The sequence below is a fragment of the Candoia aspera genome, chromosome 8, assembly GCF_035149785.1.
Source record: "Candoia aspera isolate rCanAsp1 chromosome 8, rCanAsp1.hap2, whole genome shotgun sequence".
NCBI lineage: Eukaryota > Metazoa > Chordata > Lepidosauria > Squamata > Boidae > Candoia > Candoia aspera.
Window position 1 is genome coordinate 65833768 of NC_086160.1, and position 22986 is coordinate 65856753.

Below are 22986 nucleotides of genomic sequence, written 5' to 3' on the forward strand. Positions count from 1 at the left end.
AATATCATAATGGGAAGAAGCAATTGTTAAAAGCTCAGCCTAACAAGTCACCCTTAATGCAAGAATCATTGTTAAAAATGAATTTGCTTATTCTGTCTCTTTGATAATTTCCTATGTTTCATTTTTTTTTTGTTCGTTGAATGTTTTGTCTTCTTTTCTAGTTCATCCTGGAAAATCCATTTCTCATGGTGAAATTGTAAAACTAACAAAGCTTCCAGCCTCCTCTTCTCTTTTCTAACTCCTCTGTCCCCTCTGTGTCTGTTTTGTCTGTAGTCGTGCTGAGCAGATTCCTCCTTGCCTGACAAATGAGTCTTCTCTCCCCTCTCCTTGGGGCACACCAGCTTTGTCCAGGAAAAGGTACTGATCCTTTTTAAACAGAAGTTGTTCCTAAAAAAGTTGAGTTCTGACCTTCCCCAAACTGAGGTCTTGTCTTTCTGTGTTCTTCAAGCATTTTATAAAACCTTCTCTGGAATAAGGCTCTCTTATTGAGTCCATAAAACAGTCTATTATTAACTTCTGTAACTGTGCTCCTTGCTTTTTTCTGTTATATGTAATTAATCTGTCTGTACTTAATATAACTGAAAAATTTGGAAGGAAGGAAGGAAGATGAGTACTGGATTGATTAGAACTGAAATGAAATCAGTGGGTCAAGCTACTCATAACTAGGTTCAATTTATTTCAGTGGATCTATGCTACCTATGACTAAGTCTGGACCAAACTGTTAAAATTATTGAAATGTTAAAAGTTCACTAACTATTATTAGAATTTGGATAAAAATATTGCTGAAATTTCACAAGATTTGGAAATCTTGTGAAATTTTGGCCATTTTTAATTCATTTTTCTTGAGTCTATTCTATCACACAAAATGGCACAGTGGTAACTGGTGCATAAAAAGATTGCAGACTGTACTGATATGGCTAGCTAAAAAGGAATGATTTTTATATAAAAGAAAAAAAGAAGTTGAGGTTCTGATATTAGGAAACGTATATGGAATAGTTTTGGTTGCTGACGTCTATTTTGTCTCTGCAATTTTATACAGGTAGTCCTTGTTTAGCGACTGCCTTTTTAAGCAACCGTTCATAGTTACGATGGTGATAAAAAGTAACTTTGCAACCAATGCCCACATTTATGACCTTCACAGGTGTGTAAAGAAAGGAAAGCTGAACTAAGATCATAAGCACAGTTGCAGTTCCACTTAGCAACTGCTTTGCTTATGACCAAGTTGCCAGTCCCAATTGTGGTCACTAAACAAGGATTTCCTGTATTGAACTAAAGTAAATAGAGAATCAAGAGCTAGACTTGTGGAGCATAGTTCAGAAATTTCAGACCTGAAGTTTGCTGTTTGCTGTATGACTCAAGGTATTTTTTTCTCAGTCCCATCTTACTTAAAGCAATGTTGTAAGAATTAAAAGGTAGTGAAAGCTAGATGTCATGACTTGTACATTTTCTTTTCTGATTTCATTTACTTTGGTCATCTCTTTGTATGATGATGATGATGATAGGATTATTGTTGAGAGATAAATATCATCCCTTTTGTCAATTGGACATTACCTGCAATCCTATCTGTTTTGTCAATTTTTGTATTTGTTAGTTTGACATGGCTGGCAAACTCTATTTAAATATCTTTTTCTGCAGTGGAATTTAAAGTTCACTTATTCCTTTGGATCTCACTAGCCCTTGAGCACAAAATACAGTTTCTTAACTCTCAATTCTCAAAAAGTTAAAACAAAAAGTAGAGAACGGGACATAATGAAGCCGATAAACTCTGTCTGCCATCCTGTTACATGGTCTTCTAGACACTCTGCTTTCCTTGTCTGGGAAAATATGGGTCCTAAGATCACACTTTAAGAAACACTAGTTTAATATGTCAGGAATGTTATGAATACTTTGGGTCAATGTGTTTCTGTTTAGAAAAATGGATGAACTCAAAGGACAAATACATATGTAACACTCATAGCAGCTAAACGGGCATGAATTATTGCCTATTTCCTGCACTCTTGTTCTATAAGATCAACATTCTCCCCCAAACTAGGTTTAAGTTAGATTACCTGTTACATGAAACCAGACATTAATTGGGATTGGAACTGTCTTCAGTTCAGATGTGTAGTGAGGCATAAATATTTAGGTAAAAAAAACCACACACCAAATGTGTTGTGATTTTAAAAAAATCAAATATGAAAATCTCTTAAATCGATATCTACTAAGCCAGTGGTTCTCAGGCTTCAACTTCCATGACCTGCTAAAATGGTAAATGAATTTGTATGACGCCCTTCCCAAATTTAAAACTAAGGCTCAAATTCTGGTGCTGGGATGGGGAAGAAATGAATAATACACCACTTTCAATAATTAATGTTTATCGCAGGACTTCTGAAACTTTGCAGACCACAGCTGCCCACTATAGGATTGCAAAGGCAAAAATGAGGTGCAAAGTTCAGCAGGAGTTTTGACAGTGTTCCCACTTTCTCTGAATAAGATTGATTGATTGATTGATTGATTGATTGATTGAAAGATAGATAGATAGGTAGGTAGGTAGGTAGGTAGGAATTTAAGTTGGTTAAAACCTTGAGGGGTCCCAACCCACAAATTTGAGAACCCCTGTGTCAAGCATATATACTCCATTTATGTAGAGTTCATTCATGTGGAACTTTTTCAATAAAGCTTTAAATATTTATTTAAATAAATAAATAAAAGTTCCTGAACATTACCAGTTGCATTTAAAAAGTGAGTTGAAGAAGTAGAGATAGTACTACTTCGAAAATTGAGGCTACAGAATCATCCTTAATAATATGTCGTTAATATTTCTGTATGTGTTGGCAACCACTGGCAACTTCTGGGTTTTTCAAAGTACTACTTTCAATGCACTAAACTCTAGGGGACCACACAAATAGCAGACATGTGACCAAACAAGGTAAGGGATCTGATCATAGAAATGATGGAAACTCAAATAATGCCCCTTATGCTCCTGCTTTTAACCTAACAGCTCAAAGAGGAGGTGCAGTGATAGTCAACACTGACTGCTACTTGCCAGCCACGTGACAGAAATAATCCATTGGCTAGATTTTTCTCCAAGTGCTTATTCCAGTATAACTGACTCAAGTGTTTAAGTGGCAAGTTACCGTAATGGCAGAGGGAAAGCATTCCCCTTTCACCATTGGCTGTAGATGAGCAAATGGCTGTTAGTGATCTGGACAGTGAAATAAGATGCCTCAGTCTTCCTCCAGTGTAAAGTCCAGCAGGGGGAGTTACATCTTGCAGAAGATGAGTTGTTCCAAGTTATTTTATTTTTTATTTTATTTTATTTTATTTTATTTTATTTTATTTTATTTTATTTTATTTTATTTTATTTTATTTTATTTTATTTTATTTTATTTTATTTTATTTTATTTTATTTTATTTTATTTTATTTTATTTTATTTTATTTATTTTATTATTTGTACCCGCCCATCTCCTCCCATCAGGGGACTCTGGGCGATTTACAATAATTAATTAAAACAACAAGGAAGAAAGAAAGAAAGAAAGAAAGAAAGAAAGAAAGAAAGAAAGAAAGAAAGAAAGAAAGAAAGAAAGAAAGAAAGAAAGAGTTACCATGTAGATGTGAGTAATACAGTGTCACTGTGTCATTTACCCTAGAAAACACCTGCTCCCTTGAGGATGCTAGTTGTTGGAAAAGACATGTATTGCCAGTCAACCACAGAGCATTGGTTGTTGAAAACAAGTTTAACTCAATCTTTTACTTTCTATGGCTCCAGTTGTCTTGGGCCTTTTATGGATTCTTTTTTTTCCCTAATCGTCTTTGCGCCTTTGTCTTTTTTTGATCAACCATATGTTTGCTAGAATGAAAGCTTTGTGATCTGGCTTTGCTTTCAATTTGCTTTCGAATCCTGTGGTTCAAAACACAATTTCTAGTTTTCCCCAGTATTAAATATATGCTGATTATGTTGCTGATAGATAGAGGCAAAATGGTAGTACTGCAAACTTTTATGGTGTGATACGAAGTGTACAAGTAGAGATCAGTTTGAGGTTAATATGATGCCATCAAGTTGGGTTCAACTCCTAATGACTGTACGGACAAGTGATAATTTACATAACAAATGTATTATTTGTTTGGGGGAAAGTATGTGTGCTAATTCAGACAAATTATGGTAACAAAAATTGACTTAGTTTAGTTCCAAAGAAAAGCTCATAACCAAATTAGGTCAGTGTCTAGTTAAGAAGCCCAGCTAGAATAGGGGTGGGCAAACTTTAATATTTGCAATTCAATAGGGTCACATATTTAAGAAAAAGAGTTGGACAGAGATCTTATTTTTAAAAATTGAGATATACAGTATCTTTTATGGGCTACAATTCTATTTTCCTGTATTTTCACTTAAAATTGTGGAGTGCTTGGTGCTCTCTGAGCTTGGTTGTTTGCTTGCAGACATTTCATTACCCGACCAGGTAACATCTTCAGTGCTAGAAGCCACTTCCACTAGCCATTACCTAGTCAGGTAATGAAACGTCTGCAAGCAAACAACCAAGCTCAGAGAGCACCAAGCACTCCACGGTTCAACCCTGAGCTACAGATACTCTCTTCCGTTGGTGTCACTTAAAATTGGCAGGAATTGTTTTTAGTTTTCAGTAATCCTGGTTACAGGGTTTCTGATGACCACAAGAAAGGTACTCAAGAACCACATGTTGCTGAACCCTGAATTAAAAGGTGGTAGGGCTGACCCTTTTTTTTTGCATAAGATCCTGGGACTGCTGCTAACTACATCAGACATTATAGAGCTAGGTAAGTAAATAGTATCATCTAGCATAATATGATTTATGTTACATCACATCCTGTAGAAAGAGGTGTGTGACACATGTCGTTCTTCTTGTTACATGTGTTGTCTCAGTATATATTACACAGTGTGGGAATGATATGCAAGCTTCATTTTCAATCCAGATTGGTGAAAGAGAAATCCTTTTGTTATCAGACAAGTTTATAGCTCATCTGGACTAGCTGACATATAATTATTAGGGTAAAGAGTCTTCTGGAAAAAACACTGCTGTGAGGCTTGTAAAAAATATGATACAGAACAAATTATTGTGGAAAAGGAATCTTAAAAGGTTATTGCATATTAATAGATGAAATACCTGATTACTCCAACCTGAAATACTCAATACTTAATTCAACTCTTTGGCGAAGGGTTTAATGTTGAATGTGAGTTAAGGGTCTGTTATTTTTCCTTCTCACCTTTAGACATGCATATCATTCAGTATCAGCACCTTCAGTGTTCTCTTCCAAAAACGCTACTGATGTGAAGTTACACAAAGGAACTATACCTCTGCCGAGTTTGGATGCCGTCATCATCCATCCTGGAGCTATGCTTGCTATGCTGGATCTTGTTGTCTCTGTTGGGTCAACTACACAGCCAGAAGTGAGAGCCTTAATTGCTTTCTTGTGTATCATTCTAATAGTTCTATAAACACAGTGAACTTAAATCTCAGGGTATATTTACTGGCTGGAATCTGATAACACTTCTAGTTCAATTTCTCCAAAGAAAGTTTGCATTTTGGTTGGTCACACAATGGCATGTTGCTCGGAGGAAAAAGGCCAATTATCCCATTGGTTTTCCTAAAAACATCTCTCTCCAGGAAAAAGGCCAATTATCCCATTGGTTTTCCTAAAAACATCTCTCTCCAGGTATTGTCTTACATGTTTTCAGTATGTACTGAGAATTTGAGTCTGCCTGTGTTACTCAGAACTAATGTCCCTGCTGGTAACCAGCATAAACTTGCCATTTCTGATATATATCTATTGTTCTTGTAAGAATGTACAGTATAATGTAATGTGCGGTATTTGAGTACAGTGTTTTTGCTTTCTGTGTTTATAGCATGCACTAGATCTCCAGCTCGCGGTGGCCAATATCTTGCAATCTCTGGTACATACAGAAAGAAACCAACAAGTTATGTGTGAAGCTGGGCTTCATGCTCGACTTTTGCAGAAATGCAGTGCTGCTCTTACTGATGAGGACCATTCTTTGCATCCTCCTCTCCAAAGGATGTTTGAAAGATTGGCTTCTCAGGCATTAGAACCAATGGTGCTGCGGTAAGTAAGAAAGTTTGGTTTAATTCAGATTATTATTCAGAACTGGCTGATAATGTCTCCACTTCTCCATTTGGTTATTTCCTAAAACTGCCTAATGAGGTCAAGAAATCACATGGATGCTGGTGAAATATATGTAGATAATGGTGATTACATGATTTGTATTCTATTCAATGACAAAAAAGCATGCTAGAAATTTTATAAATAAGTAAAATAACACTAGAAGAATAATTTTAACTGTTGTATTTACAGACTTGACACTTTAATGTGTTTTAGCTTGATTACTTTCAATTTTTTTTATTTCATGAAAGAGTTCAAGTGAAAGTCTTTAGATTAATCAAGTTAAAGGGAATACAGAATAATTTGAAGCTTCTCTTATTTTCCCCTCCATTTTTCTTTAGGGAATTTTTACGTTTGGGAAATCCTCTGAATTGTGGAGCCTGGGATAAAAAACTATTGAAACGGTATCGTGTACATAAACCAAGCTCACTCAGTTATGAGCCAGAGATGAGAAGTAAGCATTCGAGTATTAAAAATGCATCTGAGGTTCTTCTAGCAATTCTTAAAATCTAATCATTCTTACACCAGATTTTAAAATGAGTAGTAGTGAGATTTGATTATACCATTTTACAGGCCTTTTAGGAGAGGTAATAGCAAAAGTTGATTGAGATACAGTGCTGACAATCGTTTAACCTTGGTTAAGTAACCAGAAGTAACCCACAATATTTCAATGTAGTCTTCTTGTAGGGCTTTTTGGGGATTTCCATTGCCAGGCCTAAGTATTAGCTTTTGGCAGCGACACCATAATTTAAGACCTGAAACCATCTTCAAAACCTGATTTCCAGTCATAGAATAACATCGGGATAATAACAGTATATCCCATGATTATGGCTCTTATTATTGTAGATAATAGAAGAACCACATACCTTGATTGTGATTAAAGGACAGGCTGTATTATGGCTACGCTAAGTCCATTGTCTTGAACAGCTGAGGTTTATTTAAAATGTTCTATTTCAATTCAGGGCCAAGTAGAAATAAAAGATTTCTCTTAGCAGGCAGAATGTGGGTAAACTGGATTTTAGTAGACATTCTTCTGGAAATTAAAATACATTTGGATGCTACTGTGTTTCCTTTTCCTTTTACTATATACAGTCATTAAGATGTGCAGTGACTGACTGACTGACTGATTATGTGCCATCAAGTTGGTATTGTCTGTTAGTGACCGCATAGATTTTCTGTGGGAATGTGATGATTAACTAGAACAAAAGTAAAGTCTTAACATTTAATTCACAATCCAGTTAAACTGGCATAGCAGAATTTTAATCTGTTTTAGTTAATGATTTCACTGGAATTTCATTGGTTAAATTTTAAATGCTTTCAGTTATATCAATTGCATTATGGTTCTTTGGTCTATTATTCATAACCTTGATTTATAAATGAAACTTCCATTACCATTTTGAGGAGTGATTTTATAAGCAGTTATTGGTTCAATTGTTTTTACAACCAGGCAGTCCACTGCACATAAGATGTGTGAATCACATTTTCCAGTATGTGGGACTTAATATCAAGCAGCAAAACCTATTTGTCCCTTTCTCCATTACCTCTTCCTCCTCCTTTTTCACATTTGTTATTAATACAGCTTTTTTTTGGACACCCTTTTCTTGATTTCTACTACAGATAGTATGGTTACATCAATGGAAGGTCTTGGTACTGACTGTGTGTTCAGCTTACATGAAGACACCCATTACAGGATAAGTAAGAGCCTTTTGAAACCAGCAGAAGGAAGCACAGTGCCTCTGACAAGAGTAAAGTGTTTGGTTTCTATGACAACCCCACATGATATTAGACTTCATGGATCATCAGTTATGCCTGCATTTATTGAATTTGACACTTCTCTTGAAGGGTTTGGGTAAGACCTTGCAAAAGCTTTTACCTTAATTTATTGTTCTTCATGGATGCTTAAGTGGATTGTTTTGGTTTTACAACCATAAAATGTGACATAGAAGGCTGCCTTTGATGTTACACATTCTTCTGTAACGAATTTTAAATACAAACCACCCCACAGAGCTTTATTCTTTATGTGTTAGAACATTTTTTCTAATAAGAGTGGCCCCTATATCCAATTGTCCAAGTTTAGAAAGGCACTCAGTGATTATGTATAGCTCAGTATATTTCATTGTGCAAATTGCTTAGATTTTTAATGGACTGGTCTGTAAAGAGGTTTAGTCTGTAAAAGCTAATGGCATAATGTGAGATTATAACATTTTGTATTTCACTTACTGAAATATTGGAATTATCTTCTTAAAATATTCTTATTCCTGCCTCAGAAAAAAAGAGGTAGGATCCTTTGATGTAATTGTGGCTTAGTCATAAAGATCAGAATTGTGATGTAGATCCACAACCTCTGAATTTGCCATATTTTTGCATGAATCTTCCCTTCAGCACACATATTCTTTGATTTTGAATGGTATAGCTGTATCTGATTGATGTTTCCCATGGTTTGTTAATCATGGTTTTATTCAAAGAGCACCAACATGTACTTCATTTTCCAGTATGGAGACAGATGTGCCATCAAACAAACAGGTGGAAAACAAATGGCAAATGTCTTCTGACATTTGGAAGTATTTATGGGAGGTGGGGAAACATATTTTGGGTATAATAAATGGAACAGTGATGCAAAATGAACAGGCCACATCATGCATGTGGGTGCAACTGAGAGGATGGGCGTTTTTTTGTCAGTGTTAAAATGTGACAGTTTTATTTTAGGATTTACGGTAACATTTCTACTGTTTTCCCCCTCAAAATGCTGGCAGTTTTGAGCAATTGTGATGGAGAAGGTCCCTGGGGCCACCGAAAAGGGATTTTAGAGTCCATGTGCAGCCTTGTAAAAGCAGGTTGTCTATCACTGCTCTTGCAGTGACATCTGGGAGAGTTCCAGTATGATATTTGTCCCTGTTCTTCACCATGTTTATGCTTCAGAGTGTGCTTCTGTGATATTAATTTCTACTTATAATGTAGTTATGGTCTTTTTTGGAGATCTCTGTCTGGGTGTGGTTGGGTGCCTGTATTCTTCAAACAGTTCGTATATGCTGGCATTCCCATGTCTGTCCCCATCTAAAGCTGAAGATCAAAGGCCATATCTGTCTTCTACTCCAAATAGGAACTTCAGCATTTCTATAGGTGGCAGTCAGAAGTCTAGGTGATGTACAACTTAGGATGATACATGGCTGACTTTTATGGCTTATTTTACTATCATCAGTTTTAGGCCCAGTTATAAATAACTGGAAAAGAGGTAGCTTTTGATCTCACTTACTGTAGGTATTGTTGATTTCATTTAATGTTCAGGAAGCTATGCAGAAACTATTCCTAATTCATTCATCTCTATTTCACAGTTGCCTGTTCTTACCTAGTTTGGCACCTCATAACGCACCCACCAATAATGTTGTTGCTACAGGTCTTATTGATGGCACTGTAGCCAGTGGAATTGGAACCGGTGAGTCCTTGGTCATTGTCCTGTTAGATGGATTTGTTTTGTGTACTGTTTTCTGAGAGTAGTGGTTTGATACCTTATTTTTCGTATTTTGCAAATAATCTCATACTAGGACTTGTAAATGTACCTTTGTGTAAGGCAGCAATTTTTTTTACAGAGCGATCTCTTGGTTAAAGTGTTTATGAAGGCAAAATCCTGCAGGATGCTAGTGTTTCGTTATATTGTGAAAAGCATAAGCAGAGAAAAGGGGCAGAAGAGTTAATGCAATTCAGCTTTACTGATTATAAGAGCATAGCTGAATGATCTAAACTTGGGTGAATGGTTTGTGTTTAAGAATTTTATATAATGTAAATCACTGGGAGCTTGTAGAAAATGAGTTGTATATAAATATGAGGGAGGGAGGAAAAAAGTTAGGTTTCAGTTAATTGTGTGAACATTTCCCTCCCTTGATAAACTAGGAAGAAAGAGGAAGTATATAGGAAAATACATAGTAATATTGGCTGCAAACAGCCAAAACAACAAACATCATAATTTTTTTTATGATTGAACACATACACTGTTCATATCATTTCTATATTTACTATTCAATAGCAAACAGGAAATTTAGGCAGTGATTCCCAAATACATTAATGAATTACATACTTTTTCTTATTCCGCCTTTATTATTTTTATAAATAACTCAAGGCGGTGAACGTACCTAATACTCCTTCGTCTTCCTATTTTTCCCACAACAACCCTGTGAGGTGAGTTGGACTGAGAGAGAGGTACTGGCCCAAGGTCATCCAGCCAGCTTTCATGCCTAAGGCAGGACTAGAACTCTCAGTCTCCTGGTTTCTAGCCTGATGCCTTAACCACTAGGCCAAACTGGCTCTCCATTTCATGTTTCATATTTTATTTTTGTTTGATGTTGATAAGGTCCCACGTGGTCATGCAGAGAGGGCATGCTACAGACCCCGTCGGCAAGGGAATTCCATCTGGCGGGGTCCAGGAGGCGAGCCTTCTCTGCAGTGGTGCCTGCCCTTTGGAACATTCTGCCCCCGGAGGTGAGGCTGGCCCCTTCACTCCCGGCCTTCCGAAAAAATGTGAAAACCTGGTTCTGCCGCCTTGCCTGGGATGGGAAGGGCAACAGTTCTTCCTGGGGGTGGCTGGCACCATAGTGCCCTCCCTATTGAATGAGAGCTTATCACCATAAAGATTTTATATTTATTTATTCATAATGACAGTTTTTATTGTAAATTATGTTTTTATGGTTTTAACAGTTTATTTTATTGTAAATCACCCAGAGTCCCTCTTTTGGGGGAGATGGGTGGTGATATAAATTTGAAAAATAAATAAATAAAAAGACAAGTTTTTTTTAATGCTAATGTATTATTATATGATAACGTATGAGTAGTCTGCAGTGCATTGTAACTGTGAATGTGCATCAGTAAAATATATGCACTTTTTAAAGATGTTATCTACTAAAGCAGAATTAGACTTTTTATAAGTAATATTTATGCTTTTACCACCTCCAGAAATTCATACTGTTCAACTGCATGGACAATTGTAAGACTAAAGGATTTAAGTTAGATATTGTAGAAAGAGTAATAGCTAATTTCATGTCATTTTCTCTTACAGGAGAGAGGCTGTTCCCACCTCCATCTGGCTTAAGTTATTCAAGTTGGTTTTGTGTAGAACATTTTAGTACAGCCCCAAATTATCATCCTGTTAGGTTACTTACAGTTGTAAGGCGGGCAAACAGCTCTGAACAGCACTATATATGTCTTGCTATCGTCCTTTCAGTAAAAGACCGATCACTTATTGTTTCAACTAAAGAAGAACTGCTTCAGAACTATGGTAAGAATCATACTGTCTAGAGACGTTTCATCAACATTTTGTCACTTGGGACAAGGAAGCTTCATTTCAAAACAACATCCCTTCTCCAACAAGCCATGATGGGATACAGTGGGGAGAATGAGCAATGAGCTGGACAGTTTTTAAGGCTTCAACAAACTAAGGTGGTAAACTTGAAGTCTCAATTTGTAGAAGGTTCTGAACTTGCAGTTGTTGAAACTGAACCCAAGTATGATGAAGAGGTGCTTGAGCTAATTCTTCCTTTCCACTACAACGACTTAATATGACATTTGAGCCAAATGTGACTTTTTTCACGGTTCTAGTAGAGAAAGTAGAAATCCTGTGATTCTATTCCAAATGGCTTGCCTAGTAAATGAAAATGGACATTCCCTTAATATTACCACACATTCGCTAAATAATTCTAATGTAACCTTGACTTTGATTCTTTCCTTAATCTGGGTCTTTACTGTGGTGGTGTACTAAATGTAAATATTCAAGTGGTTAACTAATTTTTACTCTGATTTTTTTAATGCTTTGATTTGATAAATTTGAGGTCAAATTATAGTACTGTGCTCAGGGGCTGTTATTCTTAATGGAAATTGTACATCATACCAAATTGTTTGCTGCTTTTGGGGCTTGACTGTTGAATATTCATTTGGCAACAGAACTCCCATTCAGTGTTCTTTTGTCTCCAGCTGACGACTTCAGTGAAGAATCATCCTGCTATGAAATTCTTCCGTGTTGTGCTCGTTTCCGCTGTGGTGACCATATATTGGAAGGCCAATGGCATCACATGGTTCTGGTGATGAGCAAAGGCATGCTGAAAAATAGTACTGCTGCCCTTTACATTGATGGACAGCTGATTAATACCGTAAAGGTAATTTAGATTCTGTGGCACCTTCCCTTACAAGAAAATATATGGGACGTTATGTATATATTCTAAGGTGTTGCTGGCAGTTTCTTTATGTTGTTTCACCTCATGACATTAAGTTCATGTTTGCCAAGGGTTTCTGCAGCAAGCACAGATTTTGTCCAAATGACAAAGCATGCATGGTGATGTCACAAGGCAAGCTCGACTCCTTATGTACTTGCATGCAACATCACAGTGCAGATACAGAAGGGGCCATGCTTGTGTCACAGATCCCGTGATGATTGCTATTTCTGAAATCAAAGCTACATTATTTGGTCATATCTAAAAACATTTATGTTCTGTATTGTTCTGTTTGGCTCCCTAGTCTAACTGAAGAAGTGTTGTTTACTCCTATTAATATTCGTCCAGCTGGAGTATAAAAAACAGATGGTTTTTAGTTAAATGCATATATTGAATAAGAGATATCAGTGCTTAACCCATACCAAATTGAGTGGCTTACAAGAATATCCTAGTCTGGAAAATCATACCACGTTCACAAGTTACAGAAAATCAAGTAGAAACGTTAAGTCAGAATAATGGTTAAAATTTACAATATTGCAGAATGTTTAGAATAAACGTTTTAGAATAAAGAAAAACTGATAAAACTCAACCTCTTCTGAACCCATACTGGCTTCTGGTTTGTCTATATAAAGTAAAAAAAAAAATGCAAGAGACCAACACACCTGCAAATAAATAAATATTCTAACTGTAAGATGAGCCACAAAGAAGCTAAAGCAGTGGCTTTAATTACCTAATATTGCAGTATGTTTATTCCCAACATGCTGTAGACATTTAAAAATGAATAAAAATAACGAGAAGAAATATCAAGAACAGCAGTAATATTTATATCAACTATGCCACATGCTGTGAACAAAACAAATGTTTACGTAGGCATTTCGGAAAAATGAAAAGTTTTGTTTCAAAGCTAGTAAGGATAAGCTTATTATTTGGTAATTAGAGCAACTTTTTCTGCTTCAAGTCCCCCCACAAAATCTCTGTATGTAAGTTAAGCCAGAGTTACTGCTCCATCTACCAGAATTTTCTGCCCCGATGTTCTGCAAACATGGAGTTAAGAGTAGTAGTTTTCTCTGTCACCTTAAAGATGAATGGCTTTTATTTCATTAGGACGTTTCATCCAGTTAGCTAGCCTTTTACAGCATGCAGGAGGTTAGAACAAAAAGTAGACTGCATCAGTTACAAGCAACCCATTCAGTACCGCAGGCCTAATTCACAACAGAAATATGAGGGAAGTAAAGATCTAACTTTTTTTCCCCCTATATACAATCCCTCCAAAAATTGTGTTATGGATAAAGAGCAGGTTGTATCCCCAGGACATTATGGAATGGGGACAAAGCCATGACTTGTTTTTTTCCTGCTTAGTCAAAGATGAAGGAGGAAACTGATTCTCTTCCTCCACTGTCTTTGGGTAAAAGTTGTGCCATGCTGGTGGGTGAAGTAGAAGCCGTTCTCCATGCTAGCCCAGTCAGGAGGAGACTAGCCTTTTGTTACTCCTTGAGTCAGGGATCTCCCTATAAAGCAACCCAGGAAATGAAATAGATACCAAAAGCATTTGTAACAGAAGGCACCTCATTCCTTCCTCTCTTCCAGCATGAGAGATAGAGAAAAACTCATGGGGGGCGGGGCGGTATAGAAAAAGAACTACCTATATATCTCATCCTTGGTGGTGTGTTTAAATATATCTGAAAATATGGATGTGTTTATGCATTTACTCTCTTAAGTGCAGATTTAATGTATGCAGATTTAGTCAGATTAGAAAGTTTAAGTCAGATTATTTTTTTTAATTGGACAGGAGCCCTAAATAAACATCTGTTTTCCTTTCTTAGCGTATAGAAATGTCAAAATAAGCTACATATGGTGCTAGTTTTGTTGATTTCTTATGTACACAAAGCAAGATAGTAGAAAAGAGCTAGATGGTTTGGTATCAGCCAATGAGGACTAATCTTAGGCAGATCGTGTAAATTTATTTGTCTAGAGAATAGGTATGATAGTCTTGCATTAACATATTTTACAGTTTCACTATATTCACAGTAGCCCTGGCGGGTCAAGTTGTGCCAATCCACCAATTGTTAGTACAGTTTACGCCTATATAGGCACACCGCCTGCCCAGCGACAGCTCTCATCACTTGTTTGGCGGTTGGGACCAACTCATTTCTTAGAAGAAGTCTTGCCTCCATCAAGCATTAGCACAATTTATGAACTTGGTCCAAACTATGTTGGAAGTTTTCAAGCTGTATATATACCTTGTAAGTAAAACAAATCCTAATTTAAATATTTTTCTTAAAGCTTTGGCTTTTGACAGATTTATCGTTTCATTTTCTTTTTTTTTTCAAAAGCACAGTATTTTGATAGTATTTTGAAAATAACCTGTTCCTCAAAAATATTCTAATTTGGACTCCAGGATAAAGAAAGAGAGAGAGAGAGAGAGAGAGAGAAGGCAGTTTGATCCAGAATCTAATGCTGACTTTACTAGGAGTAATACAGAAAGGCTTCTGAGTAAACAGATTTAGAATTGTGGTGTTAGTTATTCTGAGATCATGTGGAAAACAAGCTTTTTAAATTATTCTTTGAAATAACTGTTTATCAAATAAACAATCTTTCTCCTTTTTTAGCTTTTTTCTTTCTGAATTTTATCTCTTTCTTAATTTGTTCCATTGACTGAAACAAATGGATTCCTGATATTGGCATGAAGAGATTATACCATTTTCTTGGCCTAAATCTTAAATGTTTCTAAAGTGAGATATAGGAACAAGACTGATCATTTTGACCAAAGGTCATACCAACTGCATCTGCTAGGAATTGTAGCCCAAAATATTTGAGGAAGGTGGACTGGAAAGATCAATATATGCAAATCAAATTTTTCATAAAAATACATTAACAATTTTAGATAACGTTTATGTAACATTTTAGTGTATTTTTACATAGCATGCTTACTGGCTAAATGTAATCTTCAGGTTTATGCGATGTGCTTTGTGTGACATTCAAATCTGAATCAAAGCCCAGATTAATCACAATATACGGGTAGTCCTCACTTACCGACTACCTTGTTGAGAGACCATTCGAGATTACAATGGTTGAGGGGGAAAAAAAAAGCTTTGTGACCAATTCTTGTATTTACGGCCGTCACAGCAACCTGTAGTCACATGATCGCCATTAGGGCACTTTGCAATCAGGGTGCATTTACCGCCATCCTTGTGTCCTGCGGTCACACGATCACCATTTGTACGCTTCACAACCGGCTTCCAACAAGCAGAATTAATGGAGAACGTGGAAGTAAAATTGCACGTGCTGTTTCGCTTAATGGTCACGGTGATTCACTTAATGACAGAAGTGGAAGTGATGTAAGTCCAGCGTGGTCACATGATTTTTCACTTAGCGACCACGGCACTTAGCAACGGAATTGCCAGTCCCAAATGAGGTTGGTAAGCAAGGACTACCTGTAAAACCATGACTTGTTTAGGTTTATTTATCTAAGCTATTGCTCTGTATATCATTTGAATCTAGATGTGGCGAGAATTAACCACCTAGGTTTTGCCCTTCTAGTCTCCAAACAAAGCAGCAGATGGTAGGAGTGGCTGCAAAACAGGCCCATTCTTGTAGCAGTATCTCTTCTAGCAGTTCTGCCTTGTTGGAAGAGGACAATTAGTATTTCATACTCAGTGACTCTAATTGTAATTGGGCCAACTTGCTCCTGGAGTTTTGTTTTTAATGAGGAAAACAGCTGAGCCATTGCAAAGCAGAGTAGGGTGAGACCAACTGGAATGGAGGGAAATTTGCAAATCATTTATCATAGCAACTAGCTATACTGTTAGGGGTGCATCATGTGGGTAAATTTTACCCATTGCTAAGCAACTCTTAGAATTTACATGCAAAGAAAGCAACTTGTTTCAAAGTTCAAATTACTATGAAGCGACAAGCTACTACATTTGTGGTTTCACAAACATCTAGTTGGCCATAGTAGCAAACCAGATACTAGATAGGATGAACGTTTGGTTTGATGTAGAAAGGGTTTTTGTTGTTATTATTGACTAGATCTTAGGCTAAATCTTGCCTAATATATCTTTATATTGCAAATAGAATTCTGAACAATTGTCCTTCTCTAAAGACTCCTAGTGAATTCACAACTGTAGGGAGATTTGGCTTAAAGATTGTATCTCTTCTGGGTTATCACCTATATTATATCATCTCACAGTGAAATACCCCTCTCATTTGAAGGTAAAGATTCCAAAGCAGAAGGAGTCGGTCCATCTCCGGTATCGCTGGTACCAGAGGAGAAAGTTTCTTTTGGCCTTTATGCTCTCTCTGTTTCTTCACTGACAGTGGCAAGGATTAGAAAAGTTTATAACAAATTGGACAGTAAGGCCATAGCCAAGCAGGTAAGCTGAAAACTTTTTTATGTGTAGCTAGCTAGTTTTTGATATTGACTCAACAAATGTTATGATACTCAGCTTTGACCATCAGTAGACCTCACACATTACTTGATACTTGAGAGTGACCAGCTAGCAAGCGTCTTTTATGATAGATTGTACTTGTATATTGGGTCCATACATGAATGCATCCCAGGCTTGAAGATACAATTAGTGTTTAGTTCTTAACTAAAGGTTAACAAAGAACAAATCCATATTTAGTTCCTAAGTGTGCTCTCATTACCTCTGTTATACTTCAGAAGGTCAAAGTTACATTGGTTATTGCAGCTATTTTCCACTTTGGGGTATTCCAGTGAATGCTGACTATGTAATCCCATATGATGTAAATGTTTCTATAACAGAGGTGCCTAATGGGAGCTGACCAAAGGCAAATGGCTTATGAATTGACCCAGAGAGACAGAGAGGCTTTCCAAGAGAGGTTTAGGAAATTTAGAGGCGATGTACCACGAAAGAGAAGCTGTGGATTATATGCTTCTCCATAATGCAGTCGACTTACGATGCTACATCCTCTCTCTCATAGCTTTTAGAAATTAATGGTTCCAAATAGCTACAGTCTTGGCTTGGTTTTGGATTTTAGAGTTAGAAGCTTGGGCTAAGTCTCCACAAACAGTTTATCTTCAAGCAGGAGAAATTGAAGAAGTTTGCTAAACTATTTCTGATATTGTCCAAGTGAAAAAATGTTCCTTCTGTTTTACTAGGAAACAAGTTCCTTTGGACTATACTTCTGCTTGTGCTAATCACAGAATCATACCTGAAGTTTAGCCTAACCTTTCTTATTTATTTATTTATTTATTTATTTATTCATTCAATTTCTATAGCCACCCATCTCAACAAGTGACTCTGGGCGGCTTACAACAATAAAAACTATAAAACAATTAAACAATTACAATTAAAACAGTTACAGTACAAAATAAATATACATGGCTGCCAAGTAAGCAATGTAAGATGTTAGTATAGCCAAGAAATGGGACCATTGCCACGCTCAGGGCCCCAGGCCCAGGCACATAACCAGGTCTTCACAGCCTTACAAAAAGCCAGCAGAGTTGGGGACATCCTGATCTCTCTTAGTGTCATGAGCACCGTTGAGCTGAATGCATCAGCACAACGGCACACATAACAATACCACGGAAACAAGAGCAAGGGATTAAAAGATAAGCAAAGCGACGCACAACAACAGACACAGACCCCGAGGAGAAGGGAACGACCCCGGCCGGAAAATCCAGTCAAGAGAACACAAAGGGGGAAGAAAGAGCGACAAAGACTGGGCGGATCACGAGGCACACCTGGAGCTGTCACCAGGAACGCAAAGGATATCGCCCAGCTGAAAGCAATCACCGGCCGGAGGAAGAAAACGATTACGAGAGGAGCCCAGGGCACCAGCAGGGGCCCCGCGACCCCTCACCTACCAGCAACGAAGCATACAGGACTTGGGGGGATGACACAACCCAAGGTGGTGGGGGTGCTGACCAGCGCGGGCTATTTAAACCCCGTACCGGCGCGCTCCCTTCACTCTCAGCTTTTTCCAGCTATGCACTATGCTGAAATAAACCAGAACCTGATCCTCCCTAAATTAGTGTCTGTGTTTTACTCAGTAGTGGGCAGCGCATGACATAAAGCTGAGAGTCCTAAACTCAGCCTCGCCAAGCCCCACCGGACAAAAACGAGCCGCGGGAGGAACAGACGGCGAGAAGAACACGAGCGGAGAGCGATGGAGCTGACGCGTCGCAGCCAGGACGGGCGAGTCGTACGGCGAGAGGCGGAGGAGAACCGACAGAGGCCAGAGGCAATGCGGACCCCAGGAGCCACGGACACCCGGCCCATCCCGAGCCTCAGCCCCACCCCCGGAGGGAGGCGGAGGCAACCCGACCACGGGAGGGAGCAACATACCTCCCGAGACCCACGGAGACCTCCCCGCCCCACATCGCACCCCAGCCACAGGCGTGGAGCTTCAGCCCAACTGCAAGAAACGCGGTGGAGGACGGAAGGACGAACCAGCCGATTCACTCCCAAGTCGAGGGAGCTGACCAGTGGACGGAAACGCCTAACCCCCACCGGTGGCCCAACTACGCGGAGACGCCGACCGGTCCGATCACAGCTGCGGCGCGGACCTTGGACTGAGAAACGCAAGCCAGACTCACAGCCATGGAAGCCCAACTAAGGGACCTCGGGACCATGCTGCAGTCGTTGATGTCCTCCATGCCTCACATGAACATACCCGCGCAGGTACACACCCCTATTCAAACCCCAAGCGAGTCATGGCACCCCCATAGGCCAAATGCTAACAGGCAAGCTTCCCCGGCGGAAGAAGCTATGGGACGGGACGCGAGGAGAGGGGATCCACCGAACACCAGGGCCCCAAAGGACTTCCCCATTTCCTTCGACGGAAACCCCACGAAGCTGTCGTTTTTCGTCACGAACGCCAGGGAGTTCATGGGGCGGCACGGACACTCCTTTGACTCCGAAGCGGACAAAATCGCAGCCGTGGCAATCAAGTTGCAAGACAGGGCGGCGGACTGGTACGTCCAAATGTACGAGTCCAATTCCCCAGCCCTCTCTGACTTCCACGCCTTCATCACAGAGATGAAGCACTATTTTGAGGACCCGCTAGCCAAGGAGAGGGTTAAAAGTGCGCTTCAAGCCCTCAAACAGGGCGCACGAACTGTCGCGGACTATGCCCTCGAATGTAAAGCCCTCGCAGGGAAGATTAACAACTGGTCCGAGACTACCCTGATAGAGATGTTCAAAAGGGGCCTCAGCCGCGAGGTACTCCAATGGGCACTCTACCGGGATGACCCGGAGACACTGCAAGGCTGGATCTACCTAGCGGGGAGAGCGGAACACGCTCATCGCACTTTCTTGATGACAACGGCAGAGGACAAAAGAAGCAACAGCCCAAAGGTACCCGCGCCACACTTGGGGCTGGCCGGTCCCACGTACCAAAAGAAGAAGTTTGCTCGCGGACCCTGCGCGAAGTGCGGGAAAATGGGGCACAAAGCGGCAGACTGCTTCTCCAACAGAACGCCAACTAGCGTTCCCAAACCCGCACTGAAAACGATGTTCAAACCAAATAACCCACCGCCGCCCCCCCACCGCCGGATGACCGGAGCCACAGCGACACCGGACAAAGACTTGGACGCTTACTTGGCGGGGGAGGATGTCGAAGTCCCAGACCGGCTGGCGGGAAACGCTCCCCACCTGCCTTAAAACGCGCCGCGAGACAGGCGGTGGGACAGGGGCGCGAAACACATAGAGCGACGAAAGCTCCGTAATAATGGGGACAATCAGGCTTTCCTTCGGCAACAGAGCCACCACGGCTGCGTTGCTAGTGGACTCGGGGTGCTCCAAGAACCTGATCCACCCCGACATTGTCGCCAAGCTCGACCTGCCTTGCCTCCCCCTCCCCACACCGCTGGCTTTCCACCAACTGGACGTCTCAACAGCGGGAGGGAAACCAGCCACGACGCAGACCGAGCCTGTCACCCTGCAAATGGGCACCCACACCGAGCAAACATCTTTGTGGTAACCCACATAGGGCGACCCATCATAGTACTTGGAATACCGTGGCTCACGACCAACAACCCGCGCATTAACTGGAAGACCCGCACCTTCCAATTCGACGACTGCGCGTACCGGGCGCCAGTTCCGGCGGGCAGGATCAACCCCACAGTGGGACGGGCAGAGGCAGTAGCCCAGGACAACACAGCAACCCCAGAAGAACTACCTGAACAATATGCTGATTTCTCAGAGGTCTTCGGGGAAGAGGAGGCAGACCAACTACCCCCCCACCGCAAGACGGACTGTAGAATTGAGCTGCTTCCCGATGTCCCCTTACCCAGGCCGAAGATTTACTCGATGACCCCGAAGGAGATGACAACCCTCCGGGAGTTCATCGATAAAAACCTGGCTAGGGGTTTCATAGAGCCAGCATGCTCACCGGTCGGAGCACCCGTCCTATTCCGAGAGAAAAAAGACGGCACCTTACGGCTCTGCACCGACTACCGGGGCCTCAATGGGGTGTCCCTATCCAATAAATACCCCCTACCCCTCATGAAAGATATGCTCGCCCACCTGTCCACGGGAAGAGTATTCTCCAAACTGGACCTCCGCGAGGCTTATTACAGGATCCGAATCAGGGAGGGCGACGAATGGAAAACAGCGTTCAACTGCCCCCTAGGCGCCTTTCAGTACAAGGTACTGCCATTCGGATTAGCGGGGGCCCCGGGAGTGTTCATGCAGCTCATCAATGAGGTACTGCATGAACACCTGTTCAAAGGGGTACTAGTTTACATAGATGATGTCCTCATCTACACCCAGACGCACGAAGAACACGTAACCCTAGTCAGGCAAGTCCTCGAAAAGCTAAGAAGGGTGAAGCTCTATGCCAAACCATCTAAGTGCGAATTCCATAAAGCACGCCTAGACTACCTAGGGTACCGAATCTCCGGCGAGGGCATAGAAATGGACCCCGCAAAAGTCGAGGCGGTGGTGAATTGGGAACGCCCACGTAACAGGGGCCAACTTTAAAGCTTCCTCGGCTTCGCGAACTTCTACAGGTCATTCGCACGGGGGTTCGCGGAGATAGCCCTCCCCCTAACAGACCTCCTCAAAACTAAAGGAGTTGGGGACACACGGCGAGCCAAGAACCCAGGGACAGTACTAAATTGGACTCCCGCGTGTCAGACAGCGTTCAACAGACTGAAAGCGCTGTTCACAACGGAGCCAATCCTCGCACATCTGGACCCAGAACAGCCATTCGTGGTCCAAGCCGACGCCTCAGACTTCTCCCTGGGGGCCATACTGCTCCAAAAGGACCCTGCAGGAATCCTGAAACCATGCGCCTACCTGTCAAGGAAATTCTCGGAGACGGAAAGGCGCTGGCACGTATGGGAGAAGGTGTTCGCGGTAAAATCGGCGCTAGAAACATGGAGGCATCTACTGGAAGGAGCCACCCAACCATTCGAGGTCTGGACAGACCACCGGAACCTCGAGGCCCTCCGGACGCCCAGACGCCTCAGCCCGAAACAGGTCAGATGGGCCCAATTCTTCAGCCGCTTTAACTTTCAACTGAAGTTCATACCAGGCAAAAAGAACTTCCTGGCTGACACCCTCTCCCGACTGCCCCAAGACGAAGAGCCCGTCCCAGATATGATTGGGACGGTCCTATCCGCCTCCCAGCTGGGAATGGCAGTGACCACCCAAAGCAGTGCTCAGAAACAGCTCAACCCCACGTCTCAACTGACGGCAAGCCAACCAGCGACCAGACGGCGCCACCCGCGACTACCAGGAGGGATATGTGCGGACCTCACCGCCGCCCTCAAAACCGACCCCTGGCTACTAGCAAACCCCGACAAGGTGACAAAGGAACAGGACTTAGCATGGGGGGAAGGCAGAATATATGTCCCGGACTCGCAGCGCCAGGCAATCCTGCGCAGATCACACGACAGCAAACAAGCGGGACACTTTGGGTTTCTAAAGACCCTGCACCTAACACGACGACAGTTCTGGTGGCCCGCATTGAGACGGGACGTTAAGGCCTACGTAGCATCCTGCCCGATATGCGCAATGGCCAAACGGGCACCGGGAAAGCCCCCGGGACTACTACAAACGGTGGCGGAGCCCTCCCGACCATGGGAGGAAATCTCCATGGATTTTATAGTAGATCTACCACCCAGCCAGAAGAAAACAACCATTTGGGTGGTGAAAGACTACTTTTCTAAACAGGCACACTTCATCCCCTGCTCATCAGTCCCGTCCGCCCAGCAGCTGGCTAAACTTTTCCTCGTACACGTGTACAGGTTACACGGATGCCCCGTACGCGTGGTGACCGACAGGGGCACACAATTCACCTCAAAATTCTGGCGGGCTTTTCTAAAACTGATTGGGACCCAACAAGCCCTATCCACAGCCTGGCATCCCCAGACGGACGGAGCCACGGAGATCCTCAGTGCCACACTAGAACAATTCTTACGCTCATATACCAATTACCACCAAGACGACTGGGTCGACCTGCTTCCATTTGCAGAAGTCGCCTACAATAATGCCATTCACACAAGTACAGGGAAAACCCCGTTCGAAGTAGTCTCCGGGCGCGAGTTCATACCCATACCGGAGCTACCGCAACCCCCGGGATCCCAAGTGGGCGCAGGCGACTGGGGATGGAAGATAGCGGAATCATGGCCAGTAATCACGGCAGCGCTGAAGGAAGCACAGTCCGCCTACAAAGAACAGGCCAACAAGC

At 41.3% G+C, this 22986-nt stretch overlaps 1 protein-coding gene across 1 annotated transcript in view; it reads left to right on the forward strand.

Moving 5' to 3' along the window:
* WDFY3 (WD repeat and FYVE domain containing 3) overlaps positions 1–22986 on the forward strand; it is a 146208-nt gene that overhangs the window by 64043 nt on the left and 59179 nt on the right. Inside the window, exons 13-22 of the mRNA XM_063309907.1 lie at positions 274–357; positions 5225–5402; positions 5859–6073; positions 6472–6584; positions 7748–7979; positions 9463–9563; positions 11178–11396; positions 12089–12270; positions 14336–14567; positions 16537–16697. Coding sequence (XP_063165977.1) covers positions 274–357; positions 5225–5402; positions 5859–6073; positions 6472–6584; positions 7748–7979; positions 9463–9563; positions 11178–11396; positions 12089–12270; positions 14336–14567; positions 16537–16697 — 1717 coding nt within the window. The remainder of the gene's footprint in view (positions 1–273; positions 358–5224; positions 5403–5858; positions 6074–6471; positions 6585–7747; positions 7980–9462; positions 9564–11177; positions 11397–12088; positions 12271–14335; positions 14568–16536; positions 16698–22986) is intronic.